The sequence below is a fragment of the Arvicanthis niloticus genome, chromosome 21 (assembly GCF_011762505.2).
Source record: "Arvicanthis niloticus isolate mArvNil1 chromosome 21, mArvNil1.pat.X, whole genome shotgun sequence".
In the NCBI taxonomy this organism is placed as follows: domain Eukaryota; kingdom Metazoa; phylum Chordata; class Mammalia; order Rodentia; family Muridae; genus Arvicanthis; species Arvicanthis niloticus.
Genome location: NC_047678.1, coordinates 50,726,416 through 50,750,884, shown reverse-complemented (window position 1 = coordinate 50,750,884; position 24,469 = coordinate 50,726,416). Strand labels below are relative to the sequence as shown.

General features: G+C 47.0%; 1 protein-coding gene across 12 annotated transcripts in view; it reads right to left on the bottom strand.

Moving 5' to 3' along the window:
* Mtcl1 (microtubule crosslinking factor 1) overlaps positions 1–21,829 on the bottom strand; it is a 114,333-nt gene extending 92,504 nt beyond the window's left edge. For 6 of the 12 annotated variants that reach the window (XM_076917426.1, XM_076917422.1, XM_076917423.1 and 3 more), the window contains exons 1-3: positions 20,374–21,827; positions 10,287–10,511; positions 8,486–8,644 (exon numbers count right to left, since the gene is read on the bottom strand). In XM_076917426.1, the coding sequence (XP_076773541.1) occupies positions 8,486–8,644; positions 10,287–10,511; positions 20,374–21,402 (1,413 nt within the window). In that variant the 5' untranslated portion in view covers positions 21,403–21,827. Of the gene's footprint in view, positions 1–8,485; positions 8,645–10,286; positions 10,512–20,373 lie in introns of all 12 variants that reach the window. The other 6 variants (XM_076917420.1, XM_076917421.1, XM_034483670.2 and 3 more) reach the window with 3 other exon arrangements.
* Between the last annotated feature and the right edge of the window lie 2,640 nt (positions 21,830–24,469).

Below are 24,469 nucleotides of genomic sequence, written 5' to 3'. Positions count from 1 at the left end.
CTGGAAACACCTGACCTGTTGTCTGGATAAAGTACAGAAAAGGCTCACAGGGTCAGTAGGAAAGAAAGTGGTTTTCCTGCAGGCCCCAGACACTATATACGTACACTGCATGCACAGACACATAAGAGACAGACAGACAGATGGACACATGCACAGAAAACAGGCAAACACACACACACACACACACAGAGAGAGAGAGAGAGAGAGCAGAGAGAGAGAGAGAGAGAGCGCACAAGCCAGCAGACAGATGGTCACACACAGAAGACAGACAGACAGACTGACTGATACCACAGGTCACCTCTTCTCAAGTTCCAGTATTAGGGAAAAGGCTTATTAACCAGCCACCATTATGTCTTCTTCCTCCCTCCCTCCATCCCATTTCCCTCCAGTATTAACAGGACATACAACTGGTATATCACTTAGGTCCCAGATGTGCCCCCCTCCTATACCTTAGCTGGAGTCTCCCTGCCACCCATTCCCACACACCATGCATGAAGGCACACAGTGACCAGGGAAAGAAACCAAGACTGCATTATCCCTTCACAGCTGTCTGGAGTGCATGCAGAGTCTCTGCATCTGGATTTAGTAAGTTTTGAGCCAGGGACAGTGCTCTGGCCCAAAACATAACCAGTGTCCTAAGGAGTGGCCCAGGGTAAGACTCTCCACCAAGCAAATCTTTGCTTACGAGGTAAACCATAAAGCCTATAGACACCAGCAATGATGAAAATTTTACTGCACTATAGCAGGACAATAGCCATTTGTTATTTCTATGTACATACACTGCCAGACTCCCTGGCTGTCAGACAGGCACATAAACAAAGTCCTAGTTTAGAAGACTAGACTCCCAAGGAGCAAAGAGAGAGGGAGCAGAATCTATGACATGGGAGAAGCAAGAGGACCAAGCCCTGAGCATACGGGGTCAGGGGAGGTGGGAGCGTGGGTGGGGAAGAAGGAGGGGAAGGGGTAGCTCAGTGTGGCAGGAAAGGGAGGGAGATGGGATTCAGACAGAGACACAAGAACACCAGTTGAAACTCCAAGACTGCTACTCAGAGACTGTCCACTGACCCTGTGGTCACATCCAGTTTAGAAAACACATTGTATCAAGCTACTGTGACCCTTCTTCCCAGCATACAGCCAAAATGTTCAATAAAACACAATAAACAAACATTTCTATTTAGTCAAACTTAGGGGTAGGTGTGGGGCACTGAGCTGAGAGACAATCAGGCGTCTGGTTGAATGAGCTTCTGAACCCCAGAAACCCTTTAGGGATGGCAGGAGTCCAGCTCTGTTCCTGGCCCCCTGGCTCTCTCAGCTTCCGCCTTTCACAGCCCCTCCCATATAGAGGTTGAGAGGTCACCTCCTACGACCATCAGGTCACTACTTGACCATCAGGTCCTACATGACCATCAGGTCACATAGGAATGGTGCCCCAGGCCCTCCTCACATGCATATGAGGCATCCCCAAAAACCTCAGACTAAGCCAATGGGGTTACCTGCTTCTAAAACCTTCACCCGCCCCAAACTGTATATATTGAGCTTAATTGAGAAGTAAAGCTCACACAAGAATCATCCTACTGTCGGAGAGCTTCTGTCTCAGACCTTCCCCTCTTCACCAGCTAGCCAGCTCCAGAGCTGTTAACACTGAGCAAGGGACCTACCCTCTTTACCTGCTACCTAGCAGGCACTTCCCAGCTTAGCAAAGAGCTGTAACACTTCAGAACCCGCCGGCTCTCCAGGAACCTGCCTGGGACACCAGGCTGCCTCCTTGCCAGCTAACCGGCTCCTTATCGGCCCAGCCCGGGCCTGGACCGGTTCAGCGGGGAAAGACAGGGGCAACACCTGGGAAAAATCCGGTTAGCGACAGGGAACCAGAGGCAGCGGTAGGGGCAGGCAATCTCCCCTCCCGCTCGCACTCTGTGTCCTTTGGCCTCGGCTTCCCTATCAGGCCGGGACAGAGATCTACAGACAGCGGAGACCCAGGCCAGAGGCAGCTCGAAGACAGTAGCGAGCCCTCCCTGCTCTCACCCTGTCCCCAGTCGGGATTGTGGGACACCCTCCAGAACAAGGGTCCTACAGGTAGGGAGAAAAGACTTCTCCAGTGTCAGAAATGAATGAGGACTTGAAAACCAGAACAGACAGTGTGACAGTTTGTATATGCTTGGCCCAGGGAACTGCATTATTTGAAGGTGTGACCTCATTAAAGTAGGTGTGTCATTGTGGGCATGGGCTTTAATACACTCATCCTAGCTGCCTGGAAGTCGGTATTCTCCTAGCAGCCTTCAGATAAAGATGTAGAACTCTAATCTCCTCCTGCACCATGTCTGCCTAGATGCTGCCATGCTCCTGCCTTGATGATAATAGACTGAACCTCTGAGAACCCCTGAACCTGTAAGCCAACCCCAATTACATGTTGTCCTTTATAAGAGTTGCCTTGGCAGGGGTGGGGTGGGGGGCTGGAGAGATGGCTCAGCGGTTAAGAGTACTGACTGCTCTTACGGAGGTCCTGAGTTCAATTCCCGGCAACCACATGGTGGCTCACAACCATCTGTAATGGGTTCTGGTGCCCTCTTCTGGTGTGTCTGAAGAGAGCAATGGTGGTGTACTCACATGCATAAATTAAATAAATTAATCTTAAAAAAAAAAAAAAAAAAAGAGTTGCCTTGGTCATAGTGTCTGTTCACAGCAGTAAAACCCTGCCTATTACTGAGGACATTTACTTATGCCATCAAACACAGAGAAACTAGATGCTCTGCCATTGCTGATCAGAATTCATGGTCCTGGAAGGTACTTTTCATGCTACCAGAGGAGAAAAGGAACCCTCAATATCACACAGCTATAAACCCTTCAGCCACAGCAGCAACCTGCCTGCCAGACATACTGTGTAATAGTGGCACGTATGTTACAGAAGTAATCAAGCATTGCTGGATTAGATTTAAGGCCCACTCATGAGACAAAATCAACCTGATACAGCAAACGTGGCTAAGAACCTGAGACAAGATAGGCCATGGGCCTAAGGAGCCTAAAGGAAAACCTAAGATACTATTATTCCGCTAAAGAAACACAGCAATAAAGTAACTCCTAATGACATATTACTATTACCCATAGAGCAAAGCAACACTCAAACTCGAGTCAGAAAGTTTCTTCTTGCAGTAGATGGAAACAAACACAGAGCCACATTGGACAATACTCAGTGAGAGACCCTAGAGTCTTCAGTTCCTAAAGGGATGTCTTTATTCAACATCTTACCTCAAGAGCTCAGGGATCTATTCAAAACAAGAGGAAGAAGGATTGCAGGAGCTAGAGATAGTGGATGACTCCAAGAAAATAGTGTGTTTCAGACACACACACACACACACAAAAAAAAACCCTTATGCACATATAAACTCACAGAGACTGTGACAGCATGCATGGGACCTAAACAGGTTCAAACTGGACAGTCTCAGCACTGAAAAAGGCAGAGTGGGCACAGGCTCCGATGAAACTAACTTGGCATCTACCTGCTGAGTATGAAGCAAAAGCACTTTCTGTCTTTATTTACTAATCAAAACTCCTAACAGCTATAGTCACAAGTCAGTGTGAAGGAAACAGGAGGAGAAGAGAATATGCTTAAGACATGGACATGACTCACTAGGCCGAGTGCTTGCCATGCAAGCATAAGACCCAAGTTTTGATCCCACCATCTACATTAAAAAAAATTTAAAGGTCAACCCTGGAGAAGACAGAGGCAGGCAGATCTCTGTGAGTTTGAGGCCAGCCTGGCCTACGAAGTGAGTTACAAGATAGCCAAGGCTATGCAGAGAGATTCTGTCTCAAAACCCGAAACAATAAAAAATAAGCAAAATAAAAATGCTGGGTACCATAGCACACACCACAATCCCAGCCCTAGGGAAGGGCAGGAAGGATTATTACAGCCTGTTGGCCAACCAGCCTAGCTTACTCAGCAAGCTCCAGGGTTACTGAGAAAACCTGTCTCAAAAAAATAAGGTGGAAAGAGAAAGACACTTAACATTGGCTTCTGACCTCCACATGCAGGCGTGCATACATGTAGATACCCACACCTACCTCTGCCTCTCAAACGCTGGGATTAAAGGCATATGACACCACAGTAGGGCAATCTATTTACATTTTAAACTATAGCTTCAAAATGCATTAGGCAAAGGTTTAGTCATTAGCTGTGTCTACTATATAACTGTATTCAGAAAGTCGTGGAAGGGGCTATGGTAGAATTAACATCTTTGCCAAGTGGAAGCTAAGCCTTGGTTACCCACTTTCACTTTCTGAGATACTGTGCCCAAGCTGAGAAGAAATAACACTGGGGAGTTCAGGAGAGCAACACTTCAACTCAGGGCAACGGGTCTGCAGGGACCATGAACAAGCCAGCACGGAAAATAACTGGAAGACCAGGCCGAGTAGGTCACTCTTGCCTTCCAACTTTTCAATGGAGAAAGTGGGTATCTTATAACGTACGTGTGTGTGTGTGTGTGTGTGTGTGTGTGTGTGTGTGTGTGTGTGTGTTGCAGGGGGCAGTTAGCATTCCTTCTAGGCTCCACCTCACAGATACCTGGCACAGCCAGGTATGTCTGGCTCAGTATAACAAGGCTACTTGCCCCCTCCTCTCTCTCCCTCGATTCCTCTGTCCCTTCTCTCCCCATTACCCTCCCCCCCCCCCCGTCTCCATGTGCTCATGTCCAGCCTCTACTCCTCTACTCTGTTTCTCTGTCCTCTCTGCCTCTTTCCCACCTCCATCTTTTTTTCTGTTTCTACTCCCTCAAATCCCTTCTCTATGCCCTAAACAGCCCGTTGTGTGGCTGGTACCTCAGGGGGAAGAGATGCCTCAGCATGGGCCCCCGAAGAGGCAACCCCCCACATCCCATGAGCATACCAAACATATTCCTGGCTTCCTTTTCGTTTTAATAGAATACAACAGGAGGTGGGGGGCTTTATTGCCCTTTAATAACCCTTTCCAGATCTGAAGTCTGCATGATGGATGGGAAGAGGACAGAGAGAGAAAAAGTGAAAGCCAGGTAGTGCCAGTCCCCTTTTTAGTGCCACCCTAAAAAGTCAAACAACTTGAGAGCCTGGGAAAATTTGTCTAAGACTAAGAGGATGCTGTCAGAACTCTGGATGGAAAGGAGAAAAAGGCTAGAAAACATGCATGCACTTTAGTGCATACAGTCAGCCCACATCTTCAGCCAAAATATCAAGTACAACAGAAGAAAGAAAACCAATCAACTGAGGCTAAAACTCACATAAAACCAACCATCCAAGTGTATAAACCAACAGCGTTTGGTGTAGTCGCATGTGGTATACCAACCACCACCTGTGTCTGGTTCCAAAACACACCCAAGGTAATTCCAGAACCTCAGACAAGCTGGCCCTTCCTTCCCGTAACAACTGGAAACTGGTCGCCAGATTACAAGAATTTTGCAAAGCCCATCATCACTGAAAAAGCAGAACAGAGTCTAAAGCTGGTGGCAAATCAGTGAAGGTGGACACAAAGGACTGTGGCTGCCAAAAGCCCTGGGGAACTGCAGACCTAGGAGAGCCAGAAGGGAACTTAAAGTAATGGGAAATGTTTGGTAGTGTCTACCGATCCCCTGAGCTATGAAAACCACAGAGCTCTAACGAAGGACACGGTGGGGCTGCTTGGGTCCTTCGAGGCCAGCCGGTCCCACACAAGGACTCTGTTATTCTAGAGGAGCAGTGAAAGCCCTCGCAGCTTCAGGTCACCTTGCATCCGCTCACAAAATATCAGGATGAGCCACAAAGAACAAAGCTCACCGAGCCAAACTCAACTGTGCATTTTTCAGCTTTTGTGAACATAATCCATCAACAGAGACAACAGCTGGCAAGTCCCAGTAATCTCTCTCTCCCACCGCCTTGGGACCCTACATCTCCTGGCTCCATCTTTCTCTGTGTCCAGCACCCTCTGCCAGTGTCTGACTCTCCTGAGACTCCTGTATGTTATACAATACCTTAATAGTTTAGTATTTTTAAAAATACCATTGTACTGGATTGACTGCATGGGGGAGAAAATTTATTCTATCCCAACTGAGTCATCATTCTGTATCATTTTAACCCATGGGGGGGGGAGGGGGGCTGATCTCTCCACATCACTCTTCACATCTACCTGGGCCAGCATCAGGCTCCAAGACGACCCCTGTTTCCTCTGGCCTTTCTTTTAATGTCAAAAGCAACAGTAATTATGTCTTCCTCCCAAGAGATCGCAAGTCTTACACTAATCCATTTAAACATATGCAGACTCTTCCCTTGCTTAAGATACTTATATTATCAGTCTTCTATCCTTGTGTTCCACACCTGCAGATTCAACCAACCAGGGATATAAAATAGTCCACAAAAGAATATTGCTGTAAATCCGATTACATAGACTAGATTTTTATGATTAATCCCTAAACAACATAACAAAACAACTATTTATATAGTGACTATATTGTATTCAGACATTATGAATAGTGTAGAAGTGATTTCAAGTATGCAGATGTGTTCAAGATCTATAAAATATTATATCATTTTATATAAGAGACTTGAGTATCTATGGACTTCCGTTCCTGTGTGGCTCCTAGAATCTCCTGGTATCACGTACGTATGTATGTATGTATGTATGTATGTATGTATGTATGTATGTTATATGCATATATACAACTAGAACATGTATAGCTACATATTAATACCAAAACATCTATCCAGACCAATCTTATAAAATATACTTCTGAATTATTTTCTATGCACACTGATAGGGCTTGACCTGTGAAACACAGAGCACAGTTTCAGAAAACTTAGACCAAAAGAAAAGGAGCAGACAGTAAAAGGTCTCAGGGATGGTAAATGAGGCAAAAGATTCATGACTAGCAAGCAAACTCCCCAAACCTGGGGGTGAATCCAGGCAGCAGTTAAGGGGTATGCTCTACTCACGAGGAAAGTGCTTTCAGAGCTAGCCTCCTGGATTGTGGTGGATCTCTGCAGAGTAAGCATCCTTAGCCCAGCAAGCTGCCACTATCACAGCGTGGTATTATTATCATCTCTGAGTTGGTTCCCTCACTTGGTATGTGTCAGGCATCAATCCAGGCACAAAGGTGGATGAAGCAAACTGCAAACCAGACAGACACACCGACAAACCCTGCACCCATTCAGTGGCACTCACATTACAGAGGAAGGAGCATTGGCAGAACTGGATGTAAGAGACAAGAACTTTCTGCGCCAGTATGGCCACAAGCAAAGGCAGTGAGCAACACGAGAGGTGGCAGCATTGTTGCTTTGTGGTGATTTGTACTCTGCTACGCAGACCCTGAGTGCCCTGAGGGATGGGAGTGCACATTTACGCCTTCAGTCCCAGAGCTCAGGGTCTGAACAAAGTGTGATGCGCGATCTGGATGGGAAATGACTGAACAAAATAAGAAATGTACTCAGAAGACATGACCTGCTACAGGAGGCTGTCAGCGAATCACGTGCCAGCTGGAACCAGCCTTCCCCAGGACTTCTGCATTACATCAGTATGCGCAGGGCGCTTTCCAAGGAAACACTCTGCTTTGCTCTTATAAATATCGAAGTCAGAAAGAAAGTCAAGTCAGGATCCACAGTGCCATATGCAAACCAAGTGGTTTATTCTAGGTCGCTTCGCTAGCATAGTCAGTGTAACTTTAGAAAATCTCTATCTCTATAAATGGATAGCTATGCTTGAATCATATTGGCTGAGTGATGTATAGATAGGTGTGTGCAAGTGAGCATGTATGCATCGCACTTATCTAACAAACGGCTTTTTTTGCTGGTGTTTTGAGACAGGGTCTATGTAGCCTTGGATGGCTAGGAGCTGACTATGGAGATCAGACTAGCCTTGAACTCATACAGATTTACCTGCCTCAGCCTCCCAAGGGTTAAAAGGCATGAGCCACCACTCCCATCTGTTAACAGTTTTGTTGAACAAATAAAATATACCCCCCATCTCATTGGAAGAAAAGATTGGGGGGGGGCGGGAGGAGCTACGTGAAGAAGCTACTGTTTACTTTAATGTAAATTTAATGTACTTTAGAAATAATACTCGTTGGGCAATGGTGGCGTACGCCTTTAATCCCAGCACTCAGGAGGCAGAGGCAGGTGGATTTCTGAGTTCGAGGCCAGCCTGGTCTACAGAGTGAGTTCCAGGACAGCCAGGGCTACACAGAGAAACCCTGCCTTGAAAAACCATAAAAAAAAAAAAAAAAAAATAGAAATAATACTCTGCACTTAGACACACTAAAAGGATTAATGGCCTGCTCGTTTGAATATAAGTAAGACATGAATTTAGACCAGAGTCCCAAAGCCTTTTATGTAAAGGGCCAGATAGCAAATATTTCAGGCTTTGCAAGCAATCTACAATCTTAGTTCCATAATCTTCTTTGCATCTGTGTGTTTCTGTGACTCATAAGGTATGAGGGGTTCCTAAGTCCTAACAAGGGGAGAAAGTACTGTCCCCAAGTCCCTGCCTTACCTCTTTCAGTCTCTCCAGCTCATTCTGGAGGGCCTGTCTGGATACCTCCACCTCAATCATCTGCTGCCGGAGCGTTTCGTTGTCGTCCTCAGCTTTAGCACGCTTCTCCTCCACGGTCTCAAGTTCGTGGTGTAATCTGACAGACACATCTTTGGCTACCTGCATTGGACACACAGGGATCATGTCAGGATATGGAATCTGGGGGGTGCCAAGGAAATAATAATAGTCAGACAGCCTCAGAGGCAGAATCATTAAGTGACTTAGTCATAGCAAGAATTCAGGAAATACGTGACAGACTTTACAAACGGAAGAAAGGGCTACAGGCTGAGCATCTCTGATCCAAAAACTCCAAAATCGAAACCACTTTCAGACCCAAACACTTCGAATAAAGAATACTGTCTTAGCTAGTGTCTCTATTGCTGTTATAAAATACCGTGACCGAAGGCAACTTGGGAAGAGAAAGGTTAAATAAACCTTACAACTCTACATCATGAGACAATGTTGCTTACTGACTTTTTCCCATGGGTTGCCTGCAGCCTGCTTTCTTACACCACCTGGGACCATCTGCTCAGGGATGGCACTACCCAGAATGGGCGGGGCTCTCTCCCGTCAATCATCAATCAAATGTCCTACAGACTTATCTATAGGAAGCACTTTCTCCATTGAGAGCTCCTCGTCTCAGGTGTGTCTAGCTTGTGTCAAGCTGACAAAAAAAAAAAAAAAAAAAAAAAAAAAAAAACGCAGCGTCGACACTCAACGAATAATTTAAAATGAACCTACATTATGAAGGAAAATGTGGCTTTAAACGAAAAGGCCTGGACAGGGCTGTTTCCTCATGGAGTACTACCAAGAATGCCAATTCTCCTTGAACTCGCATGCTTTCTATCAAATAAATCAATATTAAACGTCTACTGTATGCAGTACATGTTCCATATAATCAAGTTTTTAAAGATTCTCTGTGCTTTTAGTGTGGTTAAAATCTTGCAAGGCTCAAAGCAATCAACCTTTTACTTTCTTCTTAATTTTCTTTATTTTATTTTGTATACACGAATGTTTTGCCTGTGTGTTTTGTATGCAGTGCCCATGGAGGCCAGGAGATAGTGCCAGATCCCCTGGAACTAAAGTAGTAGATGGCTGTGAACCACCAGGTTGGTACTGGGAATGAAACCCAGGTCCTCTGCAAGAGTAGCCAGTGCTCTTAACTGCTGAGCTTTCTCCCCAACCTAAAGCTACTTTATATTTTAAAAGTGACTCAGGAAAGGCTATAGGAGAACTATAAATCACTCTTTCTTCCACTGAGTGACATTTTGTTAGTGGTTGACAACTGAGAATTGCAAAGATTACTCCTGCTATATGGAAAGTCAGATGAGGTCTCACACTCTCACAAGCCGGAGGACACCCTGTATATCTACATAAATGACTGGACCAGGGGTGTCTCTGTAGTCCACACTGGGAGCAGAGGGTAGAGAGTCTGGGGTTTCTTCTCAGTCACTTCAACCAGTGAGTTTCATTCTTTCTTATTCTCTCTTTAAGGGTTATTTTATTTCATGTGTAGAGGTATTTTGCCTACATATATGGTCGACACACCATGTTCATATTTGGTGACCACTGAGACCAGAAGAGGGCATGGTAGATTATGGAGATGGGGTTATAGATGGGTTGTAAACCACCCTGTGGATGTAGGCGTCCAATCCAGGTCCTCTGCAAGAGCAGCAGTAAAACATATTGGGTGGGTGTCTGGAGTTACCGTCTCAGCTTCCTGGGAACAGAACAGGATACTGAGGGGATGGATCTCACCCACCTTCAAGTCCTGCTCCAGGCTTCGGATAAGTTCCCCGTCCACCTGCCCTGTTTCTGCCACCTTCAGACTTTTCTGCTCAGCCTTCCTGAGACGGTACTGCAAGATTCTGCAGTTCTTGTTAGCACGGTCCAGCTCTCTCCGGAGCTCCTGCAGCTGGTAACCGTCCTCCTCCAGATAGCTGTCTCTCATCTCCTCCATCTCTGCACGAAGCTCATCCAGTTCATCCTAGGAATCCAGACATGGAAGGTGAGCCAAACCTTGGCAGGAAAGAGCTAGAAGGATGTAGTTCTCTCCAAAAGAGAGCCCACCCCACTCCACCCAATACACTATTATGTCAAATGCCGGTGACATATGTGGTGACAAATGCCGGTGGCCATTCAGGATGAAGCAAGGGACTGCTGGAAATCCTACATGAGATGATAATATCACCAAGTCACCAGGATTCCCCACAGCTTCTATCTCCTTATATATCCAGAAGTGAAATCTGCTCTGCAAATAATTAAGCCTTCAGATCCAAGCCAAAGGCACAATTTATGTACCAGGATGAACCAGATAGACCTCCCCCCTCGGAAGGACATAAACTTTAGTAGGGTAATAACTGTTGACTGCCCTGAAATTCCTGCAAGCCTGTAAACATCTCTAAAATCCTATTCCATGATACAAATGTCAGCACTAAGTGATTCTATCAAATTAGAAACATTTTCCATTATTTCAAACACACACTGTTTGGGTTTTTTTTTTTTTTCTCCAATCTCCTATCCTGCATTTCCCTGACCTCCCATCTTTACTATAAAGATGAGCACTCTCTAAATGCAAAAACATCACACAAAATTAGAGTCCACTGTTCTACACTGAGCTCTGGCCTTAGGCCCCTGCACCAATCAGCCTGAATATCAAAATGAAATCATACTAAGTTTCCCATACCACCAAACAAAAAACTGTTGTCATGTGACCTTCTGAAAAAACAGGAGAGCTGATAACCAAAGGTCCCAAACAGACCAGTTTCAACACCATGGTGACAAACCCCCCCTCGCTTTAAACAGCACACGGAGGAGAGTAACCTGAGGTAACCTGACACCATCTATTTTTCTCTGGTTTGGCTCTTTGGTCCTGCCTCTCAGGGAGAGTAACTTTGAAACAGTCTGCTTTGTTCTTCGTTGCTGCTTTCTCCAGTCTTTCCCTGTCTATAAAATCAGACTAAACCCAAGGAACTGAGAAAGGAGATGAGCTTGAATTGCAGGTAAAACCATTTCCTTAACTGAGGCTTTGCCTCTGCCTCCCGGCTTCCCTCCCACCCTACAGCCCACACTCCAGGAAGCATTATTAACATCTCAGTGGGTGACTCTCCTCTCCAGCTCCCAAATCCCAGGTTTCAGCCTCAATCCCAAGTATAAGCAAATCCTTCCAAGGCTCTAAGCTTCCCCAGGGCCTCCAAATCCTTCCTAGTCTAAATCTCTACCTGCAGAGTTAACCTTTAGTATGTAAATGAATGGCTCCACTCACTACCAAAACCCTTCAGCACTTTTTCTTTCTCAGAATTCTGACTAACATCCCTTCCCAGGGCTCCTCAGGGCTCATAGCACTTCCCTGCTTTTTTTCCTTCCTGGAAAGTGTGAAATAACTGATAGGACTCCCTGACCAGCCCCAGGGTCAGGGTGTCTGTGTCCGTGCATCACCATTTAGTGTTATCTGTGTATTTTTTTTTTCATGTTCTTCAGCCCATCCTTAAAGTAAGCCATGAAGGCCTGAAACCTTGTCTGCGGGCCCTTCCCTGTACCCAGAGCAGCCTAAGGCACACAGGGGGCTCTCAAAAAATGTCTGTGGAATGAATATACAGAAACATCATCAACACATAGAAAAGACCAAATCATCAAGACAAGGAAACTCAAATTTTTGCTCCAATCTGGCAGTCTGGTTAGAATACATAACCTAGCAGAGTACCGTGAATTATTTTGAGAAAGAGCGAAGGCAGAGGCAGACGGATTTCTGAGTTCAAGGCCAGCCTGGTCTACAGAGTGAGTCCCAGGACTACACAGAGAAACCCTGTCTCGAAAAAAACCAAAAGAGAGAGAGAGACAGACAGACATGGGGGGGGGAGAGAGGAGAGAGAGAGAGAGCTATATAGGAAGAACATTAAGGAAAGCATTCTAGAAGGTTTCATAATTTGTTTAGTAATTGGTGACTCAAATGCCTACAGAATAAGAAGTACTCAGTTATTCCTACTTATTTTGATCAATTAATACTGAGGCTCAAGAAAAATAAGAAACTCTCTCACCCACACCAGAACACCCTATATAGCCAGCCCTCTTTTGCCAGGCTATTCAGCTTGTTCCAGGCTTCTTGGGGTTCTCACCACCCTCCCTAATTCTAATTTGTTCTTAAAGCTGGGGGTTTACTTACAATAAGGAACATTTCCCAGCCTCTGAGCCCCAGCTCATCAGAGCCCTGAATGGAAAGAAATATCCTGAAGATTAACATGGATAAAAATGAAGTAAAGGAAACCCAGAAGGAAATACTGGTGGGCACACTCGGAAGATGGCTCTCCAACCTCAGCTACACACAATGGTTTTAGAGCAAAAAATATGAGAGCTCATCCCACTAAATTCCAGCTTGTAGCATCCGCCTAGCTGTCCGGTATCCTCCTCAACAGAATCCCTGTGGTTTGCTGGCCAGCCAATCTAATTGGTGAGTTCTGGGTTCAATAAGAAACTGTCAAAAAGGGTGACAGTCAGCCTCGGGCATCTACAGGCACACGTACACGCGTGTGACTGCCTGAACACACACATGCAGTACACACAAATACCATACACACACACACCATACAAAGAAACCTTCATCCACTTGCTAATGGTCAAATAAAAATCTCAGCCTCTTACAGAATGTTCTGTGTTAATGTTAAAAATATCACTATAAGTCTAAACTATTCTGCTGACTGTGGTGGCACACACCTTTAATCCCAGTTCTTAGAAGCAAGAGGTAGCTCTCTGTGAGTTCTAGGCCAGCCTGGTCATGAGTCTCAAAAAAAAAAAAAAAAAAAAAAAAAAAACTAGGCCAAATAATTAATATCTGGAATTACCTGTTCTGTGTACATAAGAAAATAAAATATACAGTTCTCAGCTATAAATATGCTCCCTAGTTTTCACATTACAACACAGGAACCTCACCCACCCTGCTGCTGTCTGTGCTAGAAAGATGAGTAAATAACCCTGACCAGCTAAAACCAGTTTTAGATGCACCTTCACCTCTGGGAACAGAAATCCCTGAAAAGAAGCTGTGTCTGGCCATGAACAAAAATCAACTTGAAGGGGTCTATCTGCAGAGACTGACAGGCACTAGAACTTCAGTACCGTGAAGAGGTTAAGAGTTTTGTAGGTTTAGAAGCTAATCACTTTATCTTGAGCTAGTGTTAGCCTTCTGGAACAGCCATTCCTCTTGACCCACTCTGTATCTAAACTAACACCTCATGATAATAAAAACTAAAAGCTATTAACTCAGTGGAACAACTGGCTTCCACCAGTCCGAGAGCTAAGCATCCTGGACCTGTAGAAAAGCTTCTCCTGTTTCGCTGTACCTGCCTCTCCACTGTACCTGCTAATGCATTTTAAAGTTGCCCTGAAATATGGGTTTCTGCATTCTGTAAAACTGTAAGAAACCCCATGAAACTGCTTTCACATGGGAACATGGAATTTGGGGTGACCTAAACCTATGTTCCTTAGTCACGATCACTTGATCAAAATGGCTCCAAAATAAACTATTTTTCATTCCCTTTAAGATAGAAGTGGTGATTTTTATGTTGTCATATTCAAGTGACTGAACAGGCCTTATGTAAACAAATAATCTTATTCTGGGCACAAATAATCATCAACATTATTAGTAGAACTGAAAAGAAAACCAGAGAAAGACCAGAATTATTCTCATTTCAAACACTGTTTTTATAACTTCATATTTTACATAAATTTCCTGAAACAGAAGGCATCCTATATTATACACTCTACTTTCTCAATGCTAACCCTAAAATAAACCTCCCTTTTTAGAGCCAAAGAAACCAAACTGAGGCCAGACCCCATAATCTCGCCGGAGTCTCAGAGCTAATAAAGGAAGTTAGACTGCAAACATGGCTGTCTGCTACCACAGACACTTAAGCTGCTAGTAAATACAACAAATTAGCTGTTAGAAGGGCAGATGGAACTGTAACAAACCTACAATTGTGCTTTTAAAAGCCAAACGTACATGTAAACTAAGAAAAGTTGCTTAGCAGTTAGAGCCTAAGAGTGGATGGCATACACCCATCAGAGCAATCGACTCCAGAGAACACCATGGTGGCCAATGATAATTCTCCTTTCAAACACCAGGACCCTGAATGCTCCATGTCTTCCTGCCACAGCAGGGCTGCTTCAAAGGTAAACTGAGGCTAGCGTTTCAACTCTCTTCCGCAGCCTTGAAAAGTGTGTTCTTCAGGTCTAGTGAAAGTCAGTTACCACAGAGGCAAATTGATAACCATGTAAGATGGCCACAGCTCCCTGCAACACAAAAAGCATTGCTATTCGGACTAGGGTCACGGTGGATTGTGATTTTCAGACTAATACTACCTTACGTTAACTTACTGAGGATATGCTAGATTTCAGAAGACAATTCCTGATCCTTAAAGAAGTCTGCCTTAAAAAAAAAAAAAATCAAGAAAATCAGGCAAAGCAGAACATGCAGTATATCAGGCAGATATAATTTCGATATAGTAAGTAACATAGAAAATTCTGATGTCTCTCACACACATAAGTTTCTTTCTTTCCTTTTAAAAATTTTCTCAGCCAGGCAGTGGTGGTGAAAGTCTTTAATCCTAGCACCTGGGAAGCAAAGACAGGTACATCTCTGAGCTTGAGGCCAGTCTGGTCTACACTGAGTTCCATATAACAGCCAGGGTTACACAGAGGAACCCTGTCTCAAAATAAAATAAAATCATTTTAAAGAAAATCTCAAACCCAACGAACCAAAACCAAACAAAACAAAATTTTATTTTTATGTGTATGTGCCTGTAGTTTCCTTCAGGACAGAAGGCAAGAGATCCTTGAGAGTTGTGATGAACCACTTGATCGTGGCTGCTGGGAATAACAGCCAGGTCCTCTGCAGGAGCAGTAAATGCTCTTAACTGCGCAGACATCTCTCCAGCCCAGTGTCCTTTTAACACAGGAATAAATAAGGAAAAAAAAAAAAAACTGTCCTTAATAGTTTTGTTTTAACGTTAGGCTGTTTGGATTATTTAAATGTTAGGTCATTATCTGGTTGAAAACCTAGGTTTTAGCTGGGCAGTGGTAGCTCATGACTTTAATCCCAGCACTTGGGAGGCAGAGGCAGGTGGATCTCTGTGAGTTTGATTGAACAGCCTGGTTTATAGAGTCATTTCCAGGACAGCCAGGGAAACCCAATCTCCAAAAACAACAATAAAAAAACAAACAAACAAAAAACAGTCTTTGCATTTTTATGACATATTTTGATCTGTAAAAAAATGTATTACATTGTATTTATTCATTGGGGGATGGGTTACACATCACATACTCATAAGGAAGTCAGAGAATTAACTTTCAGAAATTGGTTCTCCGACCCTGCACCAGGTGGATGCAGACTCAGGTTTGGCAACTGTCACTATCTACTAAGCCATCTTGCTGCCCATTAACTATGTTTTAAAACTATTTTACATAAAATGGATTCTTGAAGTTGTGTGAAGCTGTCCAACAATTCCCCTTTGCTATGGGTAACGAGTCAGGCTTTTTTAACAGACATCAAATTGGAAGACTTATGGGTGCCATGCGTGCAGGTGAGTAAAATAACTTTATCCACAAAAAGCAAATGCATGATTTCTTGGCATAATTAACTAAAACTCTAGACAGATCATACTAACAATTAGATTCAAATCTCCAATGCTTTTAATCGCAGATTAACGGCACATATGTGTGGAAATGACATAATGAAATCCCTCCATCACTTTGTGTGTGAACTTAAAAAAAAAACTCAGATCAGTAACTATTTCTCCATCAAATGATTCTGTGTAAACAGACCCAGCGGGAACACAAACAGTCCTTTGGTTACTGTTGCAATATTCTCCTCTTCTGGGAGTCTAAGGCAGAAACTGCTGTCTTTTGTCATATAGGAATAATACGCCTCATTTCCTTTGGGACAATGGAAATGTTCTGTCCAGAGACCAGCTGTGGCTGAGCAGGCCCAGGGACTGCTACTATTGTTGACCAAGTGACAGTCCAGCCGGCAGCTGAGTGGCTACTGTCTCGGACCACAACATCTTGCCACCTAAGATTTGCATCCTGGTCCTTTCAGGGATGAATAAAGAATGCCAACGGGAAACAGAATGTCAGGAGACAATAAGCAATACCATCCATGCTGAAACCCCCCACAAAGAAAGGGGAGGGGGAGGGAGGGGACCAGGAGCAAGGAGGAGATGACCCTCCAGCTGCTAAGATGCTGGTTCCTGCCCACACCACCACCCCACCCTCAGGCTATGCTGAGCACCCGGCATCCAGCCAGCCAAATAGAACAAACCATGTCAGCCTGAAACTAAAAATCTCCTCAAACTTCAGTGGTTGGGAGTGTTCTCAGCGCCAAGTCTTCGCTTAGTACAATCCACAACATCTCCCCCCCAAACCAAAAACCTCAGTGATCTCTCGTAATTAGATAGTTATCTGCCCTCATTTTTAAGTAAAAATGATTCTAAGAAAATAAAAGTTAGGAGCAGAGAAAAAAAAAAAAAAACAAAAAACCTTCCTTCCTATCCTAACACTGGCCCACCACACGGAACACCAGGATGCAGGGTCCACCGTCCCCAGCCAGGCTGTGAGCCCATCACAGTAAAAAGTATAATTGCTAAGAGCATTTTCAAAACCAGCCAATGGACTCGGAGATTACTTTGTGAAAAGTCTGTAGAAGTGGAGGGCATAATTAATATGTTGACAACGAGCAGCCTGCTTGTCTGATTGTCCTAGAGCACTCAAGCAAAACGTCAGGCAGGGAGGAACCAAAGAACCAAACTAGTTTTTTTTTCTTTCTTTTTTTCTTTCTTTCTTTTGCCCTCCCCCTCGCCGGTGGAAGTCAGTCTTCAGCATTAAGAAACTTGCCTGGATTTGTCTAAGACCCAAAGGCACTGGATACCTACCCTAGTCTTAATTTTTTAATATTATCTGTGAGGTCATCAGAGGTCAGATGACCTCCCAAGTATGTTTCTGTGTATACTTTACTGCAGAAGCCACTCTCCTGGACTGAGGCGGTCTGCTCTTTTCATCTAATTACCCAGTGTCCTTTGATGAAAGACCAGGCATGAGATCAAGGACGACTCTACATGCTCCACACAACAGAAGAGAGGGAGCGTTCTAGTCAAAAAGATGACTTTTTATTTCCTTACCAACGGGGCAGGCATCCTCTCAGAATGTCCACCTTATTTTCCTGTTCCAGACGCTCTGGTCAACTGTAAAAGTTCTGCACAACAATGGTTACCAGCTCTCTCTCAGGAACATAATAACATAATAACTAAAATCCCCAGAATGTAGAGACTTAAAACCTCTGCACCAAATTTCTCATTAGAGAACACTGGTTCAGACAGATACTGTGTATCATATCTCAGGAGTTCCATGCAAGAACAGCACATTCCTCTACCTGGAGTCGGGGGACTGCAGGGCAACATCAATAAGCAAAAGGCAAAATTAAGTTTATAATGTGCAAATTCTAGCTACCTTGTGAAAAAAAAAAAAAGGGGGGGGACTGATTATGGCCTACGCTTCATCTTCATCGGGTTCACCTATACACAGTCCAAATGATGTCTAAGTGAGTGGGCAGGCTTACTGGCCTGTGGGAAAGCCCAGAAAGATTATTGGTTTTTTTGAGAGTTGAACTACCGCAACATACCATAGACACATGGGCAATGACTCTGGCTTCCTGCTCTCCTTCAGACCCCTCTCACTAACTCTGCTGCTGTGCAAGGAGAGACTGAAGGATGGTCTCCTCAGGCTCAGCAAACAGATGGCCAGGGCACTTTCTCCCCATGAAGCAGCTACTGAATAATAGTTCTTGCAAATCAAACCTTACCCAAGGGATCTCTATGGCCCTTCAAACGGAGGCCACTGTGAGATACAAAACCTTTTCCTAGGGAGCTCAGAGACAGTGAATGAGTATAAGCCAGAGAACAGCTTTGCTGGCAAACAGGGAGCAGCCTGAGCAGGCTTGTATGCAGACTCAGGAGGGGCAAAGAGAAAGGAACACCACTTTAAGACCATGAGTGTCTGATACTTAGTATCTTGTCTGAGGAATTGGAGTCGTCAATATCAGCAGCCCCCGCTGATTGGAGGGTATAGGGCAGTAGAACCTCTGGCAGGGCTTTTACGCCTAACAGGATGGGATGTGAGGGGAGTGGGCAAAATCCAGTTCCCATGTTACTAAGGGCCCAGGAAATGTCAAACACACTGATGATTCCATTCACAGAAGATCTAATCATGTGTTTAAAGTCAAGTAAATGGGCAGGGCAGATACAGTTATCCAAGAATGAACTTGGAAATGACAGCTAAGTTGCCTGCTCTGGGATCAAGGGTGCAGGGACAAACACTTTCTTGAAAGAAAACTCCATTCTCTGTCGCTCAGCAGTCTTAATTTGGATTCGTGTGATTTGATCAGAACTACTGTAGGTCATAGGCCACGGGTTAAGCTTACAGCTAGGGCTAAAAACATGGTTTCCTTTCTCGCCCTGCCCGGACCTTGAGGTGGCCAAGCATATCTGCACAGTGCTGTTTGCACAAGAGGCACACACCACGTAGCAGCTGTTCCAGTCTACACCTTTGAAACACTCTCTGCTACCTATTACATAAGACCAAACGACAAAGGCAAATGCATTACTGAAAGCATCCTAAGCGCTCTAATCTCTCTTCTGCTTGCCTTGGTCTGCCTAAGACAACCTAACTTATCATTGATCAACTGAGTAACTTCTGATCATTGATGAGGGTTCTGAGCACCCACAAGGAGGTGTCAAATCCCAGCTTGAACTGTATATTTCATTACTGTAGCCTTAAAAATCTGAACCTCCACTGCAGCCTCAACACAGGGCCTCATTCAGGCAGGTTCGCCACCTGCAAACAAAACAGCTCAAATCACATAAATTGAGGACACCCTGGGTTTTGGCCCGGGAGAGGATATTCAACAAGATCTTAACAGATGTGTGAGCAGATTTCCGTTCCAGGAGTTATTTTCTAACCTGAGGATTACAACAAATTAAGTCACCACTCACTACAGTCCCTCTTTGGCTTCTCTTACTACTAAATCACCTCAACTGTCTTTAACTTATCCCCCAATTCTTGTCTAAACCCTCTGCTTTGCAGGCCTGCCCTGTAGAGAACATCAAGGGGACAGTTTATCTCAATGATAACAAAATAAGACCACTGCTAGCAGGCCCCACTGGATAACACTCGGTATGTGGGAGTCTACATTTCCTTCGAAAGAGCTGCTGTGTCCTTTCCTGACACCGGGTTTGAAAACCTACTTGCAGTCACTTACAAAGGGTTGCTCACAAACATACTGCAGTCCCTGAACCAGCCACGAAGTTCAAGGCGCCCCTTCTGAATTTAAATTTTGTTTATCACGAAGGACAGACTCCTCTGCTATGCTCCAAAGACCTCGAGGAGACTGAATGATGCCCCGGCTCTTGCTGAACGCGCAGGTCCTCTTGCAGGTAAGTCTGGCACCTGGAAACCACACCATACACAAGTGCACGTGTAGGGCTACAGCCGGGCATCTAGATAACCCTCTTCAGCGGGTGACAGTGCAGGGGTCAATGTATTCAAAACTGTTTATAGCCAAAGGCATCAGCAAGACAGGCAAGACTTCTAAAAACAATAAGAGCAACGTGGGGGGAGGGGAACCAGACCTACAGGTCCTCCCACAAGTTTGGAGTTAGGTTACCAGAAGCTAGTGAATTTAGGTAGCAGTTAGGGCCAAAGGGGTAAAGAGTTAATGAGGCCCCAGGAGATGAGCTCACATAACCCCAGGGAAGGCAGAGGATCCCGGGTCAGCTTCAGAGACACCTGCCACCCCGGCGGCCGCTCACCTTGAGGTAGTCGTTCTCCGAGCGCAGTTCCTCCATCTCCCTCAGCAGCTCCTCTTCCTCTGCCACCACCAAGAGCCGGGGCTGTTCACCCAAGCTGGGATCCTTGAGGGTCCCGAGAATCGTCCGCTCCAGTGGCACTCGGCCCCCAACATCCTCCTGCGAACCGAGTCCCGGGGACCCTGAGGTGGCCCCGCCTGGGCTGCTACGGCCCCCGAGACAGGCACTGGCGACAGGGGGCGCCGCGAGCAGCGTAGGGGGCTCCGGGCTGCCCGGCAGCGGCCCGCGGGATCCGGAGCTCGGAGTGGGTGCTCCGCGCAGGGGTTCCCGGTCACTGGAGCCGGTGCCCGACTCGGCGTCGCTGCTGGCAGCGGGGAGCAGGCGCTGCTCATCAGACAAGGGTTCGGAGGCGCAGTCGGAGAGATCCGAGCTACTGTCTGTGTGGCTGATACGGGAGCCAGCCACCGAGGTCACAGAGAGGGTCACCGCAGGGACCCGGACGGTGGGAGCCGGGGTCACGACGGCGCGAGCTGGAGGCGTCCCGGGGCCCCGCTTGGCTTTGCGGCCCTTCGCGACGGCAGGCGGTGGCTCGGCCCCGACCGGCCTCCCGACCCGGGACAGTGGCTCCACGGGCCCCGCGCGCGCCGCCCTCCTGGTCCCCGGGGCGGCCTTGGCGCCGCCAGTCAACCTGGCTCCGGCGCCCGGCGGCGGCTTGTCCTTCGCGCCGGGGACTACGCCGCTGCGTCGGGAGAGGCGACCGGGCGCGGCCGGGGGCCCGGGCGACGGCGGCGCCTTCCCGGCAAGGCTAGGCGAGCGAGGAGCGGCGGGAGTCGGGGTACGGCCCGCAGAGGGGGTGGCTGTGGCGGGCCGCGTGTGCAGGTCCTTGAGGAAGGGTCTGGCGGGCGAGGGTGCGCGGTGCAGCCGCCTCCTCTCGGCCAGCGGGTGCAGGTGGTGGTGGCGGTGATGCTGGCCGGCAGGCTGCGGCTTGGTGTCCGGGGCGCCGCCGCCCGCGGGGCCGTTCAGCGTCTCCATGGCCCGGGCGGTGGCCGCGATCCGCAGCTCAGGCGGCAGATGCTCCGGGCGGCGGCGGCGGCGGCGTGCAGCCTCCCCGCGCGCCCGGTCATCACTGACCCCCTGCCCCGCCCGGCGTGCGCCCCGCGCTCCCGCCGTCCCCTCCCCCGCACTCAGCCGACCCAGGGGAGTGTGTCCCCTCGCTCAGGTCAACGGCGCTCGGGTCCTCCTGGCACAGCCGCCGCAGCCGCTCGCATCCCGTGCACTGTGCGTTCAGAGCGTTGAGGCGGCAGCCGCGGCCTCGCACAAAAACACTTGTCTGGCGACGCGCGCCGGGATCCCGCGTTCCGCTCCCCGCCCACTGCCAGTCCGCGGGGATCGGCAGCCACAGCTTCTGCCCGGCGGCTCTGGCGGAGAGAAGCTGCCGCACGCACGTCCCCCTCTGTCCGGGGCCCGGCGCGCACGCCCCGCCTCCTGCCAGCGAGCCCGGGAGGGGGTGGGGCGGGCAGAAGGGCGGGGCCGCAGCTCGGAGGACGCAGAGCCCGCGTGCCCACGCCGCCGAGGACCACTCTTTGCCTTTGGATGTAGTGGAGCTACTACCCAGAGCCCGCTAGGATGGGAAGAAACTGGGGTGAAGGGAGGGAAGAGGGCAGGCACCGGCCACTTGGGGACACTGCAGGTGCAGGCCGGGTAGAGGGCCCCTCTGTGGTGGGTGCCAGCCTTCTCTCTGTTCCACCCAGCTCCCTCTATCCGATTCCTGCCTCCCCTCTTCAGTTCGCTCCCCACCGCTCTCCCCAGAGCTTAAGGATCACTGGTACCGGATGCAGCGTCAAAACCCGACACATCGCTCCACAGTTGGCACCCCCAGTGGCCTGGGCAGCTCCGAGAGGGAGGAGCCCTTGTAGAAATAGGAGAAGCAGTCGCCAAGCTTGGGGTCTGAAAGGGAGCTCACATTTATAGTTCCGGCGGCCTTGCGCCAGGCACTGCTACTACACAATTTATCTTCTTGCTAACAGTCCTGAACTGGAAATCCTGTCTTCAGAATGAGACGCGGGCACGAGGAAGTGAAGCCGCTTGTCTGAACTCCGTGGCTGAGCCGGGATTCAAACCTAGGTCTGCAGGAGTCTCGGCAGTGCACATTTGCTTTAGAGCACGGAGGAGCCTGAACTCAGGTTCCGCTCAGTGGGCAAGAGGCCCTTGACCTTTTGAGTCTCTGTTATCCTCTGCACCTGTAGAATCAGAGGACACCGAATCTGGATGTATTCTAATTAACCGAGCAAAGAGCAGGACTCACCCGTCGACTGTAAAGTGCTTTTGAGAAATTTTACGTGTGGTTTATGTCCCAGGCTTTGGATGTTGGACAATAAGTGCCCCCGAGAACAAGTTTAAGTTGTTCTTTATCTAGATTCGGGATTTGGGGAAGCAGGGATGGACAAGAAGAAGGTGCCAGCAAGGGAATCCTGTGTTTTCCTGAAAGATGCTGGTCTTGTAGAAAGATGAGTTTACAGCACAGCAAGTGAGGCAAGGCTTAGACCTAAAGCTGTGGAGTGGGGAATGAAAGATTCTGATTAATCTTATTTACTGAGAAAGATCCTAGAGCGGCAGGGTGGGGCAGAGGACATGTTGGGGGATGGCTGTATCCTAAAGGACCCACAGAGAGGAGGAGAGTACAGGCTTGGAAATGTTAAAGGAACACTAACATTACTCTAAGTCTTTAATCCTAACGACAGATTGGCCCTACTTAGCTGGAACCAGAAGCTGCAGGAGAAACTGGCTTTTTTTTTTTTTTTTTTTTTTTTTTTTTTGTAATAATAAACCAGAAGATAGCATGTCTAGTTGAGCTCAGACCCTATTGAAACCTCCCGACTCTATTGCACTTACAAGCCTGGACTTTGCGAGACACTTTTCTGAAAATCTCCTGAAAGTGAAGCACACCCTATATAATCCGTAATGAGTACTGTCCCTTGAAGTGCTTGGAGGGAAAAGACACTAGTTGGTTAGATTGTGAGCCAGGAAGAGGCCGGTGCCACGCTTGGCTAACTGTCCACGAGAGGGCGCTCCAGCGCTCCCCTTCAGTACCAACGTGAGGAGTCCAATCCCCTGCCAGTGACCTACAATGGATGATGGCTCACTGGAAAAGCGTGCTTGCAGTGCCAGCTAGCCTAGTAGAAAAAATAATAATAATACTCCGGGGTCTCAAGGGAGTAAAGTGGAGAGTTAGAGGAAGACACCTGGCTTCCATAGGTATGCTTCCTGGGATGTAAACTTTACATACAACACACTACACAGACACAGGCGTACACACTCAGATACAGGCACTAGAGCATACACACACACACACACACACACACCTGTGGGCAAGATGTCTAAAAGTCAACTATGACTTGAAAAGATTTTTTTTCTTCTGTTAAATAAAACTAGTCTAAACATTAGTGGTTTATAATTAGAATCAAACTTAAATTCTTTACTCTGTAGAACAAGACAAGGCGTACTTGTGCCTGTTTGGTTCCTTTGCTGGGCAGTGTTGACCTTTAGTCAGCCTCTGATCTGAAAGTGACAAACCAGCCTGCCTCCATCTTAGGCTTGAAAACTTATAGTGAAGACAAGCTAGGCTCACTCCTGTTTATGATTAAATCTGTTTCTCAAGGATTGGGCTCTGCCCCACTTGTAACCTTAACTGCAAATGTTCTGTACTACATGTTCCAGGAATGACAACCATGTCTTTTTTTCCCCCCCAGAAAAGTTATTGTAACCATCTTGCAAACCTACCTCTGTTCCTTTGTTTCAAAAGGCTGTTATGGCTACCTGTTATTCGGACTACCTGTTGGGGTTTGTTTGGGTTTTTTTGTTTGTTTGTTTGTTTTGGTTTTTGGTTTTTTGAGACAGGGTTTCTCTGAGTATCCCTGGCTGTCCGAGAACTCACTCTGTAGACCAGGCTGGCCTCGAACTCAAAAATCCTCCTGCCTGCCCGGCTTGACTACCTGTTGTTATGACTACTTCACAAGCACCTTGCAGTCTGGTCTTTGTTTCAGGAGGTCTTTAGGCTTAAGTTATATTAATGTTCTCCTGTACCCTCACTTATTTTGCC